The sequence below is a fragment of the Toxorhynchites rutilus genome, chromosome 2 (genome assembly GCF_029784135.1).
Source record: "Toxorhynchites rutilus septentrionalis strain SRP chromosome 2, ASM2978413v1, whole genome shotgun sequence".
Taxonomy (NCBI): Eukaryota; Metazoa; Arthropoda; class Insecta; order Diptera; family Culicidae; genus Toxorhynchites; species Toxorhynchites rutilus.
In genome coordinates this window covers 20,423,002-20,438,394 of record NC_073745.1, presented here as the reverse complement: position 1 = coordinate 20,438,394, position 15,393 = coordinate 20,423,002, and the positions used below count along the sequence as shown (strand labels likewise).

Below are 15,393 nucleotides of genomic sequence, written 5' to 3'. Positions count from 1 at the left end.
GTACAAAATTAAAGTAAAGCGTTAACCCTCCTGTACTCGCGCGCAAAATCGTATCTCGTATACTCGCGCAGCATGTCACGACTCTGTGATTGTTTGAAAAAAGAAAACAATTTGATGAAAAAACTCCAGAAAATATTTTTTCTTCAACTTCATTCAGTTTTAATTGTCATCTAATTCAGCCTCCTCAAATCTAAATTACCGTAAGCGCGAGTATAGAAGGGTTAATCAGTATTTTCCTTTGTATCTTCTACCATTTAAATCCTTATTGGTCTGACCATTATCGCCACAAACATAATGATATATAAACTAAAGAGGGTTGGTTCATTCAGAAGTATTTTTTTCAAAAATGAATATGACTTGTCGCTCAAAACTAATTTCATCAAATCATTTAGAGCAAACGAAACTATCTCCCTAGTCATACCGACGATGTAGAACTTGAAGAGCGGCTTTGGCCGCGGCCCGTTTGGCGTCGTCCTTGTTCTGGCCGAAGCCGTACGCCAGATGTTTTTGATTTCGAATGGTGTAATGCAATTTTACCATTACCGTGTCATCGTCCACGATGGCCTGACTAAACGATGGCGAACAGCCAGGCTTGAATTCATACAACTGGCGGATGATTTGCATAGGTGTATTGTTCGTGAAAGCAATAATTTCCTGATGCAACAGTCCGTAAATGACCTTCCAGGTAGCCTCGAGATCGTTACCCGAGTCCAGGAAGATTGCTCCGATGAGACTCTCGAACACATCCCCCAGAGCTTTCGGCACATCAACGAACTCTGCCATTTTTCGGTCGTTCTCTTCGACCAGAAGATTCACCTGATCCGTGATCTTATGCTGTTGCTTTTCTTGGAAGGTGACAAACCGGTTTACTGAATCCGTTAACGATGCCGATTCCGACAGGATGTACAGATGGAGACCATAGCGAACCAAAACACACGCCAACGTCACGTTGTTGACTAGGGCTGATCTTAGGTCGGTGAGCTGGCCGGGATTCATCGTTGGGTTTTGCTCATAAATATATGCTGAGATAAGAAAATCTAGCACTGCATCCCCGAGGAACTCTAGCTGTTCATAGGAACCGGTAATACGATTCGTTGGATAGGAGGCATGTGTCAGAGCTTGCAGGAGATAGGTTCTATCTCTGAACGTGTAATTCAAAATTTTCTCAATCCGTGCGTGGCTCACTAAAAAGGCATCCGTTTCCCTACTCGTAATGTTCGTCTTCAGTCTGTTTCCGTCGATTTTTCCTTCCAGCAAGGTAAGAAGATTGTCGGCTTTTGGAAGGATTTTAAAGTGCGACAGCACTTTGAACGATCTTTGAATGCCCACAGAACTAACACATACTCCTAGTAATGCTTCCACTGCATCTGCGGGGGTTTTATCACCCATACCTTGTTGCGAGATATAATTCTGCATCGGCGATTTGTCTGGTGCGCCCTTCTGAACGTCAAGCTCCGTAATGAAGTTTTCAAAATTTTCCGTCTGTATAGCCCCTTTTTTGATTTCTTCTTCAGATACCGTCAAACGATAGAGTATCCTAGTAGAATGCTCCAATTCGGCCATTGCCCGTTTTATATTAGTCGGAACCGTAGCTAACGGAGGCTGCCAGTCGTTTTTAGGATCGAATGTGTGGACCTTGAGCATCCCAGGCAATCCATACTGCATTGCACAGTAAACTAAATTGCGATTGCTCACAATTCTGCCTTTCACCGCCGTCAAAAATCCTTCATGCCAGTCTTGGTGCTTTTTAACCAAATACACCGACACGGCAAACTTCAAGAATGCGTCTCCCAATATTTCGTACCGCTCTAAATCGAATACATCGCCAGATGATTTTGTGGTTAGCGCTTTGATTATATCGCTCTGTTGCAAATTAATGTTCGCCGTATTTTTCAGCTTGAGGTGCAAAATTTTAATATCGAACTTCATTTCTAGCGGTGCATCCATCAGCGCCTTCACCTTTTCGGGGCTGTCCCGAGTCGCTATGGAATAGCACGAGCTGAGTTGGCTGGCAATTTTCTCGGAAACATCCAGATTGGTGAATTTCCTAAGAAAACTATCGTAGTAATCAAGGTCGATTTTGGACACCTGATCCCAGTTACGATCAATATCTACCGGTTCCTCTTCCTCGGCCCACGGTAGTTGTATTTCTCCCGAAAAGGAATTCAGCTGATTGCGCATGAGTTCGTTCAGATCCAACGGTTTGTCGAGCGATTCCTTGAAATTCTCATAATCGAAACCATCGTTCTCATCATCCTCGTCCTCGCTGTCACTATCCTCCCCGAACTGTAAACCATCAGGATCAAGCAAATCAGATGCGCTATCTCTTTCCGTGTATTCAACGTCCAAATCCTTGATTCCAAGGTTCTCTCTACAACCAACGCCTATTGACGTGGCCAGATCCACTCGAATCTTTTCCGCCAATAGCAGGTAGTGCAAACGGTGCAGAGCACTCGGGAGTAACGTTGCCTTTAGCCAATAATCGGCTGGGACCTGGTAGTTATGGCACAGCTCGGGAATCAGAATCTCATTGTATCGGCGGTTTTTGGCGCGAGCCTTCTTCCCGTCGTCGTCCATACCAGGCCTGAGTAGATTTAGATGGGTGGTTATGCCCTTGACTTCTATTAAAAATTGGTCGTGCTTGACCACTTGTTGGTGATAGGTCTGCTTGAAGTAGTCTTCATAAGAGCTGCAAGTGTGTAGAAAAAAAGTGAATTAGAAATAAATTACGAGAAATCCTCGTTCGTGCAAACGATGGGAAGGACCAACTATGATATATTGTTAGCAATAAAATCCCTTTATTTAATTTCATTGACTGATAGGGGGACTGGGGGTAAGTCCGTCACTCGGGGTAAGACCAGCACCCGTTGAGTTTTACTAGAAAACTCTTATTAACTATGTTTTTGAACACTGTACATGTTAGTATTTATTATTTCAGACATTTTAAATCAATTCGTGATTCGGCAAATGTTAAAATATTAATCAAAACAAACGCGAGTGTCGCCGGATGTAATTTTTCGGTAGGGGAATAATTTAAGTATTTATTCTTGAATGCGGTTTCAAATCGTTTTTCGTTCTTCTACAGTTTGTCCCTTGGATTGTTGACTATCAGTGGGATTCGAGTTGAGTTAAATTATATCAATGAATCAATAGAAATAGTCTCCTTAAGAATGTCTGCTGTTGGGGTAAGACCGGTACCCTTTGAGTGGATAAAGCCCGGAATGATTTCCAGTTAGTTGAAGGATATTGGCATATATTTTCCATCTATTTCAGATGCCTCGCAGCTCCCAAGAACATCGAATTGTGGGTCCCAGGAGAACCTCATTATTGAAAAAGAGGCTATCGTTGGTGGAGTTTCTGTCAAGCGTGCTTCCAATACTTTGGAATTCCCAGATCTGCATAACAGGATTACGTTTTGTGAAAGGTGGTAAGCTCGAAACTAGGGCCTATATTCCATAGAACTAGTGAATGAATTGTGGTGTGGTTTGAGGTGCCGCATGATAAATTTGCCTAATATCAATCTCTTTCTTCTCCATATCCCATGTTCACAGGAGCTTGTTCCGACCACTCTCTCCGGAATCAGTTGAGCGATTCGAACCATATTTGATAGCGACATCTAGAATTAGAATACCTCCCATCTGGCGGTTGCCACACTCAAACTGGCAAATCATTTAATTCGTTTTTTTATCGGTCACATTCGATTTATTTTAAAGATCGTTAAAATATTCAAACACACTTACAATACATTAGTGTGTTTTATTCAACACCCAAAATATTCACTTGAAATAATTTATTTGGCAGAACAACGTTTGCCTGGTCAGCTAGTATATACTTTATATAGCTAGTATATAGTATATAGTATTCAAAAAGTTACCCCATAAAAAATGTTCACCACCTCGAAAAAACACCCTATGCAAAATATCAACTCAATCGGACTTAAGGGAGAGTGGCGCAAAGCGGTCAAAGTTTGAGGTTTTTGAAAATCGAAAAATCACCCAAGGGGGGAGAAAGGAAATCGGGGTTTTCGAAAAAAAATTTTTGATGCCAAATGTCTTAAAATGACATAAAACGACGAGGTCTAGTGTCATCTCGAAAAATTTTTTTTGTCAAAAATCGACAGTCTGAGACTTTCGTTTTTTTCGGCATGCGAAACGAGAAGTATGGTTTAGGGTCATAATAAATATAGTTATCTCGATTTTTCATTCGGAACTTGCTTCGCAATGTTGAATTGCATCATTTTTTTTTAAACCTCGATATTCGCTAATTTTGACGTAGGACTACGTCTAACCGGAAGATATAGGGGGTGAAATGGAAATCTAGGCACTGAACAAGTAGGAAAAAATGCAAGATTTGGAACGCTTATAACTCGAGCATTTCTCAATAGATCGCAAAGGTTTTTGCATCAATTGATAGGAAATATATCTACGCGTCTATCATAACGAATAACATTTCATTTTCCTTGAGATAAATAATTGAATAATTGTGAAATATCAAGCATTGTTCAAATGCACTATGTGCCCATTTTTGATTGGTCCATTTTGTGCTCCTCAAATCGTATCGACCAAAACGAGCAACCAGAGCAGCAGCGAAATAGAATGAAGCACGATTGGAAAGGAAAAAGAAAAAAAAATGAACGAAACATTGGTCGCAGTCTCACACATGCGTAATTCTCGAGCCAGCCAGTCAGCTTAAAAATCCCCGCTCCGCTGCCGTAACGATCATTCTCATCCAAACCGTACACCACATCGTTTCGCATCACATCACATCAACAAACCAACATAAGCAGCCATGTCTGGACATGACAAAGGAGAAAAGGTAAAGGGAAAGGCAAAATCCCGCTCGAACCGTGTTGGTCTGCAATTTCCCGTAGGTGTATTCGACAATTGCTCCGCAAGGGTAGCTAGGCCGAGCGCGTTAGTGCCAGTGCACCAGTCCACCTAGTCGGCGATATATAGTTTCGGCCGCCGGAGTGATCGAGTTAGCTGGCAAAGCTGTTTGCGACGATAAGAAAATCCGCATTCAGAACAGACCACATTCGGTTCGGTGGACATCAAGACAACAACAGGCAATTGCAACGAGTGGCGAGTGGCAAACGCAATCGTAAAACGGCAGCAGATAGCATAAGAAAAAAGCTTGTTCTTTATACAAACTACTTTGGTGGCAAATCCAGAACAAGGCGGCATCGAGGGCGTTCGAAATGGTTTTTTTCAAAACCACGAGTACTAAGTTTTCTAAATTGGAACCATTTCATAAAACACGGCGCTTTTCAGGGCCACTAAACCTTCCAAAAAAGAGTTTACGAAATACAGTTCAATGCTTTCTGAAACAATATCCCAAATAATAATAAAACACAAATTGATTTTTTCATCATTTGTTTGCCAGGATCTGATGAGTATGTGAATTTGGCAGTTGTTCTGAGCTTATTGATAGTTGGGGACTTTCCTGATTATTCAATTTTCACCAATTCTTAAATTGCTTCCAGATTGAAAGTACAGTAATTTACAATTAGTTCGACATTTAGCTAATTGGACGGACATGTAATGCGACTTATTTAGTTGGACATTTTTGTAAACATAGAGATCCAAATTATGACCCCACATTGAAAGTCGACACTGTACCACTGTCATCGCAAATGTTTAATTACAGGTTAAAATCGCCTCTAATGCGACACTGAGTGGTGCTTCGGCACGTCGCATTAAATATAATTTACTGTACAACATGTCACAAGCTGGATGGGAAGAAATTTTCCAACTGTGAAAGCTGTGGCGAGTGGCAAACGCAATCGTTAAACAGGAAGGTTTAGCCGAACAATATGAGGATATCGATAATAACAAAACAATAAACTCTTTAGATTAAAGATATTTTTGTGATCCTGAAAAGGACCCTTTTTAGCCTGCATGTGAATCCAACGAGCGAACAAATCGTAATGAATGTATTTTTTTGCCATCGCTGCCTTTTAACGCTCATTCGTTCGTCTCGTTGGACTCGCCCCTTTGGCTGAGTTTGCCAATTTGTCTCTATCCTGTAATCGTGTACCGCTAAAGTACAAAACGCGCGGATCCGCTGAAAAATATATCTCTTTCAAACCGTAAATCAGGGTGGTTGTATGGCATCGTTTCACATCACATCGCATCAACGGATTGGTGCCTGAGCACCAGTATACCTAATAGCGGTTATAGAATTTCGGCCGCCGGAGTGCTCGAGTTGGCTTGCGAAGCTGCTCACGACAATAAGAAAACCCGCTTACAGAACAGAGCACATTCGGTTCGGTGGCAACAACTAGTTTCAGCGAGTGGCAAACGCAATCGCAAAACGGCAGCAGATAGACCACCACCGTACAACACGGTGCTTTTCAGGGCCATTAAACCTTTCAAAGAAGAGTTATTAAAAGTTTTTCACAACACCAATGCATTCTAAAGTGACATAATATGACATATAATATAAACTGATTTATTTTGTTTATGCTTGTTCTTGAACTTATTGGTGGTTGGGGTCTTTTAAATTGATCATTCAGTTTTCACAAACCCATTCAGTTTTAACAAACCCATGAATTAAAAGTGGCTTCAAATTACACCACATTGTATGCAGGATGGCATTAACGAATTTCCTTGGTAGCAAGAACTGCTTTCTTTGGTTGATAACTGATGTTGAAAATTGACTGACGTTACATCTGCATTGTATAGAAAAATAACTAAGGAGCAACATGATGAGCTATGTATTTCCTGCTGCTCTGTTCTTATTTTAAAGGACTTTAATCCGAATGTCATCCATCCGTGTATTTACTGTTGGTTTTTCAGAACGCTTATAGCTCGTTTATTTCTCGACAGATCGTAGAGTTCGTCTCCAAAACCTCAGTTCTTTTTAATTTTTATTCACTTTGTTTGCGGAGATTACAAATCTTACAATTCATTCGTCTCCGAAACCACAGTTTAAGGTACGGTAATGTACTCAATAGTGAAATACGTGATAGTGAATGAGCTGATGACCACCTATGCATTCCCTATCACTGCCATCACTTTGATTGTACGATATGTGCATACGCCGAAAGATGCCCGGCGTTGAACATTTAATAAGTACAAAGCCTTCAGAAAAAAAATCAAGAATCAAGTTTGTAAAAAAACGCAAAAACACAACACCAAAGGTTCTTTTCAGAACCCCAACATTTTCATAAAGAGTAAACAGTAAACTAATCCATTTGTCAGGTAGATAGGTAGGTATTCACATAGGAGAAGAAGAGTGGAGGCGATCTGGCGTAGTGGTAACATCCATGCCTCTCACGCTAAAGGTCACGAGTTCAATACTCACTCCCGACATTCTTCCAAAAATGGAAGTAAAAGTGACGAACCAGCCAAATGAGTTGAAAGTCACTATAATACAGATAAAAAAAAAAAATAGGAGAAGAAAATAAAACAATAAATTTAAAATATATATTTAGCAATAGCTGTCCCCTTTGTATAGTCCTACGTCACTCCGGTTATGTCCCCGACATTACCCACCCGTCTTTTTTTGGTTTTCAAAAAACTCAAATTTTAACGTCTGTGACACTAGTAAAGGATGTCCGATTGAGCTAACATTTTGCATTGGGTGTAAATCAACATTTCGCACGAAGTTCCATATGAAAAATCGATCATTTTCATTGGCACCCTAAACCATACGTTTTGCTTCGTATTCCGAAAGAAAGACTCAGAATGTTTGACAAAAAAGAGATGACAGTAGATCTCGACGTTTCATGCAAATTAAAGACATTTGGCATCACTTTTTGACGTAGGACTACGTCTAACCGGAAAATATAGGTGGTGAAATGGAAATCTAGGCACTGAACAAGTAGGAAAAAATGCAAGATTTGGAACGCTTATAACTCGAGCATTTCTCAATAGATCGCAAAGGTTTTTGCATCAATTGATAGGAAATATATCTACGCATCTATCATAACGAATAACATTTCATTTTTCTTGAGATAAATAATTGAATAATTGTGAAATATCAAGCATTGTCAAAATGCACTATGTGCCCATTTTTGATTGGTCCATTTTGTGCTCCTCAAATCGTACCGACCAAAACGGGCAACCAGAGCAGCAGCGAAATAGAATGAAGCACGATTGGAAAGGAAAAAGAAAAAATGAACGAAACATTGGTCGCAGTCTCACACATGCGTAATTCTCGAGCCAGCCAGTCAGCTTAAAAATCCCCGCTCCGCTGCCGTAACGATCATTCTCATTCAAACCGTACACCACATCGGTTCGCATCACAACACATCAACAAACCAACCCAAGCAGCCATGTCTGGACATGGTAAAGGAGGAAAAGTGAAGGCAAAATCCCGCTCGAACCGTGTTGATCTGGAGTTCCCCGCAAGGGTAGCTAGGCCGAGCGCGTTAGTACCAGTGCACCAGTCCACCTAGCCGGCGTTATATAGTTTCGGCCGCCGAAGTGATCGAGTTAGCTGGCAAAGCTGCTCGCGACGATAAGAAAACCCGCATTCGGAACAGAACACATTCGGTTCGGTGGACATCAAGACAACAGGCAGTTGCAGCGAGTGGCGAGTGGCAAACGCAATCGCAAAACGGCATCAGGTAGCAGAAGAAAAAAGTTTGTTCTTTATACAAACTGCTTTGGTGGCAAATCCAGAACAAGGCGGCATCGAGGGCGTTCGAAATGGTTTTTTTTTCAAAACCACGAGTACTAAGTTTTCTAAATTGGAACCATTCCATAAAACAAGGCGCTTTTCAGGGCCATTAAACCTTCCAAAAAGAGTTTAGGAAATACAGTTCAATGCTTTCTAAAACATTATCCAAAATAATAATAAAACATAAATTGATTTTTTCATCATTTGTTTGCCAGGATCTGATGAGTATGTGAATTTGGCAGTTGTTCTGAGCTTATTGATAGTTGGGGACTTTCCTGATTATTCAATTTTCACCAATTCTTAAATTGCTTCCAGATTGAAAGTACAGTAATTTACAATTAGTTCGACATTTAGCTAATTGGACGGACATGTAATGCGACTTATTTAGTTGGACATTTTTGTAAACATAGAGATCCAAATTATGACCCCACATTGAAAGTCGACACTGTACCACTGTCATCGCAAATGTTCAATTACAGGTTAAAATCGCCTCCAATGCGACACTGAGTGGCGCTTCGGCACGTCGCATTGAATGTAATTAATAGCATTTTTCCATTATTTTAAAAAGGCTGCAGCAGGAAAGCTGCAGCAGGAAAGCATGTCACAAAGCTGGATGGGAAGAAATTTTCCAACTGTGAAAGCTGTGGCGAGTGGCAACAAATCGCTAAACAGGAAGGTTTAGCCGAACAAAATGGGAATATCAAGTGATAACAAAACAATAAACTCTTTAGATTGAAGATAATTTTGTGATCCTGAAAAGGACCCTTTTTAGCCTGCATGTGAATCCAACGAGCGAATCGTAATGAATGTATTTTTTTGCCATCGCTCCCTTTTAACGCTCATTCGTTCGTCTTGTTGGACTCGCCCCTCTGGCTGAGTCTCTATCCTCTGCCGATTTGTCTCTATCCTGTGAGTGTGTACCGCTAGAGTATAAAACACGCGGACCCCAAAAAAATATCTTATTTTCTTTCAAACCGTAAACCCGTGTGGTTGTACGGCATCGGCATCGTGGACGTAACAAAGGAGGACAAGTTAAGGGAAAGGCAAAGTCTCACTCGAGCCGTGCAGGTCTCCAGTTCCCTGTTGGTCGCATTCACTGATTGCTCCGCAAGGGTAACTAGGCCGAACGGATTGGTGCCGGAGCACCAGTATACCTAACAGCGATTATAGAGTTTCGGCCGTCGGAGTGCTCGAGTTGGCTTGCAAAGCTGCTCACGACAATCAGAAAACCCGCATCAAGAACAGAGCAGCTTCGGTTCGGCGCTCATCAAGGCAACAATTAGTTTCAGTGAGTGGCAAAGTGTTTCTCCGGCACGTCGCATTAAATGTAATTTACTGAACAACATGTCACAAGCTGGATGGGAAGAAATTTTCCAACTGTGAAAGCTGTGGCGAGTGGCAAACGCAATAGCTAAACAGAAAGGTTTAACCGAACAAGATGGGAATATCGAGTGATAACAAAAACACAACACCAAAGGTTCTTTTCAGAACCATCAACATATTCATAAAGAGTAAACAGTAAACTAATCCATTTTTCAGGTAGATAGGTAGGTATTCACGTAGGAGAAGAAAATAAAATAATATATTTAAAATATATATTTAACAAAAGCTGTCCCCTTTGTATAGTCCTACGTCACTCCGGTTATGTCCCCGACATTACCCACCCGTCTTTTTTTATTTCCTTTCTAAGTTTTGTAGACTAACATAATTTTCTGCTTACTAGATCAATAGCAAATCTTACTAACCTTATCAGACAGCTTTCATTTGATTGCTATAACGTTCCTGTACGACCTTTTCATACAGAGATATTTCTGTTTGAATTAAAAATTACCCCTTTGTTTTTGATGATGAATAATTCAATAAATAATGATCGCACCGCAAACCGGAAGATAGTATTCAAACTTAAATAAATTCTGTACAAAGCAAATTTGTTACGTCGGCGAAAAAAAATTATTTGAACCCTTTGCATCGATTTTAGAAAAGTGCAAGAAACACGCTTTTATAGCGTTTTAGAAAACATTGCAAATACTGCAGTAAGTTTTCATGTTAGCACGTAAACTATTAGCATCGAACATCTCCTAAACTCCAGTGGAGGTTTCATACACCCATACCTCGCTTTACGGCTTAGATACGTTCCACGAAACTTGGCCGCAAAGCGAAAAGCCGTATAAGGAATCAATTTTTCTAATACAAGTTCAATCGGATCGGTTCTGTATACGGAAAATATGTACATGATTTATCATTCAAAATACATATTATTTTTTCATTTTATTTGTACATAAAATAATAACAGACTCCAACAACCAACAATAATCTATAAACAAAAATGAAACAACTTCATTTTCCATGAATTATGTATTAATATCGACATCGAAAAAAAAAATTTGCCGTTGTAGGTATGGGTGTATTGACACGTTAAGCCGTTTATTCTGCCCGATCGATCAAAGTTGGAGTGAATTAGAGGAATACTTCATCGCAAACTGTACCAAAACTAAAAAATGCTATGCATACCCTCGAAATGAACGATTCGTAACTTTCGTTTTCATTCGTTTGTGAGTATAACGATTTCAAGGGGTGATGATACTCACACATATACTTATGCATTCCCACATATGCAGTGAATTCTTTTTTTACGCTAAGATTGGGTTAAAACGGAGAAAATTACTATTAGTGATATATTAGCAAATATTGCGAATTGTTTTGAAAGTTGTGAACCGTTTAGCAGGAGACATATTTTCACTACTTTCAATGCATAATACTTAACTTAACTTTGTACTACAAAAATAGTTATCGTTTAATAATTCATCAAAGTTTGATAAATAAATACATTTGTAAATCGGAGACGAATGAATCAGATTTAAAGTCTCCGTAAACAAAGAAAAAGATGAAAAAGAATTTGTAAATACATCAAACTTTGATGAATAATTAAACAAGAACTATGTGTACTATAGTTAAGTATTATGCATTGGAACCCCTATTAAACGGTTCACAACTTTCAAAAATATTCGCAATAATTGTCATGATATTACTACAGCCATTCCATGCCAAACCGATATACAGTAAAACCTGTTTTTGTGCGGTTTTTTTTTGTGCGAATTTTTTTTTGTGCGATTTTCTGTTCTTCTGCGGTTTTTTTGTGCGGTGTATGAAAAGAAGTATACTTGACGAAGTTATCGTCCATTTAGTTTTTCTCGATGGTTTATATCCATTTCAGTGCGAAAAAAGCATATTTGCGTCTCAATTATCCACTTCTGAAATCATTCCCTTCCTCTCATCAAATGCTCTAAGTTTTTGCATGACATGATTTCTGACAGCAACACGTCCTACATGCAACTAAAAGCACAAAACAGCCACGCGCAACCGAAAAGGCAAAGTGTCCCATCGCAAAGCAGGGAAACAAAAGGAAATTGAACGGTGAATGGCGTGGATTTGAGTTATTTTCTTGGTTTTTTTCGAACGATTGCACGATTTTTTTTATGCGACTTTTTTGTGCGGTCCCTATCCGCACAAAAATAGATTTGATTTTCGTCAAAAGTGGTAATTTTGTTCTTTATCGCAAAACATTAGACCCGTATTTTTTTATTTGTTTATTAGGGTGCCCATTTCCATTTAAGGGTGGTCCGAAAAATCATTTTTTTCCACTTTTTCCCAAAAATGACTTTTTTTAAAATTCATAACTTTTGAACTACTGAACCGGTTTAGATGAATTGAAACCAATGAGTTAGCCTTTATTTATATTTGAAAAATCATATCTCAAAAACGACAAAAATAATAGGATCAGGATGTCTGGAGAATATGGCGGGTGGGATATTATCTCCCATTTCAGCGTTTCCAAGTATGTTCCCTGTAATGGTTTCATTCGGTTTTAGCAGCTCATAGTACACCACACCCAGCAGGTCCCACCAAATAGACAGCATAACCTTCTGGCCGTGAATATTTCGCGTGGCCGTCGATGTGGATGTATGGTCAGAGTAACTATTCGTTGCCCGAAGTTTAGGATTGTCGTAATGAACCCACTTTTCATCGCCAGTAACGATTTGATGCAAAAAAAAATATAAGATGTTGTGTCCAAGATACGACCGCATTGTTGACGTAGAACTACGCTGTTATTTTATATAAGTCGCTTGTTTATACCTTCGGATATTATTCTATAATACTGTGAAATTTTAGAAACAAATGCTTAGTAGAATAATTTTTGAAATAGTATTGCCTCAAAGGAATCGCACCTCTAGGCATCGCTCGTACAACGTAAACCAAGCGCCAAACAAGCGTTCGCCAAAGCATGCATACAGAGCCATACTTTCGTGGCTTGAAACTACTAGGAATATAAACACTTCTCATCATTTTGCGCTATTCTCAAAAGAAACGCTTCTGTTATAATTGCTGGCCTCGAAAAAAGTTTCATTACTTTCTCACGCTCGAGAGAAGCGCAGCTGTCACCCTTAGTGGAGGAAGTTTTGCTACTAGCAAGCGAAACCTAATCACATACAAAATTCTAGAACGACATCTACTTTCTTGGTGACTAAACCAGCGAAATAAACTCTTTTTGTTAATAACAACCTCGAAAACAGTAGCAATACTTCATTATGATCAATATTAGCACAAATGCAATCCTAGTTGAAGGCAGTTTTGCGACTGGCACGCGAACCCAAATAACTTATACCATTGCAGTAAGACATTCAAGATGCTTGGTATTCCCCAAATAATTTTTTGGCCCACAACCTTTACGCTTGCTTCGACATAATGTCAGTTTAATGCATTGATGCATTCTCAAAGGCACCAACGAAGCCCTTATGATGATGGAAAACAATGTTAGATGCTTGGAAAAAGACTGAATTATGCCACACAGCTTGTACCCTGATGCTGATGAGTTTGTCAAGAGCGACCGCCTTTACCACCAGCGGGGGAAGCTTGATTTTGGTTGCTGCCTGGGAACGGTGTTTACATTTTCGACCGACGCGCCGAAATCGCCTACTTCGATGTTGTTCGATTTTTGTCGGTGTCGCACTCGCGAAGGCTCGGTTCAGTGCGAGCGCTTTTCACTGCACCAACATCGCGTGCATCATTAGACGACGCTTGCCTCGAAATTTTATTGCCCCTGGCAATGCGTTCGTTTTTTGCAGGGCTCGAGCCTGTCTTCCTCTTCTTCTTGCTCATCACACACTACGCGAAGCGTCCAATTGATGACGCGGAAAGAAAAGCACACAATACGAATAACGCGAATAATGAACAGAAAAATCAACCGACGATATCCAAGTTGGATTACCACTGGTGGGGTCCAATCTTAGATCGAAGCACAGCGAAAGCAAAGTCAACTGGAATGCTCAACAGTCCGATGCGGAATGAAAGTTTGCCTCAGCGAGATCCACTGTTTATACTCTAGACAAGTATTCCTCTTCATTCTTCTACTTTTCCTTTGCTCACGGAGACTTTAAATCCTACGATTTCTCCTCCGTTGGTCGTCGATAAGTTGCTCGTTATTGATAGCTCTGTTCGGGAATGCACACAAATGGACAGAACAAATGTATGGGAAATGGAAACGCTTAAAGTTTTCATGAATTTTAACCATTTACAAACAAGGGGATTCTAATGTATAGCATATCAAACAAATCTTACGGAATTTCCGATTCGTTTAGTATGTAAATCGCCAAAATCCGTTCGCGGTAAAAATAGTTATTAACGTTAACTTTATTTCATAAAAACGTGACCTGTTTTCTGATTTGGCACCCTTAATGAAAGACGTAGTTCTACGTCAAAAAGCTTTCTTTTATGCCGCTGGAGCACTTGTTCGCACGTGAAAAAACGGCGTTCGACGTCTCGTGGCTTCAATTCATATGGCACCCTATGTCCTATCTTTCGGATCATTCCTATTACTTTTAAACGATCGGATATGGTTTGCTTGTTGCGTTTGTGACGGATCTTGACCGAGTAAAGCCTCCAATTCTTCATCTTCAAACTTTTTTGACAGTCCGGCGGACGAAGACGTCATAAAAGACAAACTTACCACTTTTAAACCGTGCAAACCACGTCACGTTCGCTCAGTTGGAGCACGGTCACCATAAACTTCCACCAAAATGCGATGACTTTCCGCAGCTTTTTTCTTCATATTGAAGTAATGAAGTAACACTCCCCGCAAAAACATTCTCGTTGGTACGAAATTCGACATATTCGAAGTGGTAAAAAACTATGTTGTTTATGCTTCAACTTTTTGACATATACTGAAAAAGACGCGCAATGACAGTAGCTTTCCAATGTATGTCTGGAAACTTACCGGTACACCCAATAGCATATCTGATATCGAGATATGTTATGTAAAAAAATCCTCAGCTTTCCAGAAAAAATATAAAAAAATATAGCTCCTCCAGTCCAAAGCCATGAAAACAATAAAAAAAACGGCTACAATCAATAATTACGAAAATAAAATCCATTGCTTTTGCAAGTTCAATATTTTTCATGAAAGGCTAGCTTTAATTCGATATGCCGATCATCTAAATCGGTTCAGTGGTTCTAAGGTTATGAATTTAAAAAAAAGTCATCTTTGGGGAAAAGAGGAAAAAAAATTTTTCGGTTGTCCGGTTTTTCTAAAAAGGAAATGGACACCCTAATAAAAAAAATTAAAGACGGGTGGGTGATGTCGGGGACATAACCGGAGTGACGTAGGACTATACAAAGGGGACAGCTTTTGTTAAATATATATTTTAAATATATTGTTTTATTTTCTTCTCCTACGTGAATACCTACCTATCTACCTGAAAAATGGATTAGTTT

The 15,393-nt window shown here is 39.7% G+C and overlaps 1 protein-coding gene across 1 annotated transcript in view; it reads right to left on the bottom strand.

Moving 5' to 3' along the window:
* Positions 1-394: 394 nt before the first annotated feature.
* LOC129765674 (endoribonuclease Dicer) overlaps positions 395-15,393 on the bottom strand; it is a 45,021-nt gene continuing 30,022 nt past the window's right edge. The window contains exon 8 of the mRNA XM_055766084.1: positions 395-2,689. Coding sequence (XP_055622059.1) covers positions 412-2,689 — 2,278 coding nt within the window. The 3' untranslated portion in view covers positions 395-411. The remainder of the gene's footprint in view (positions 2,690-15,393) is intronic.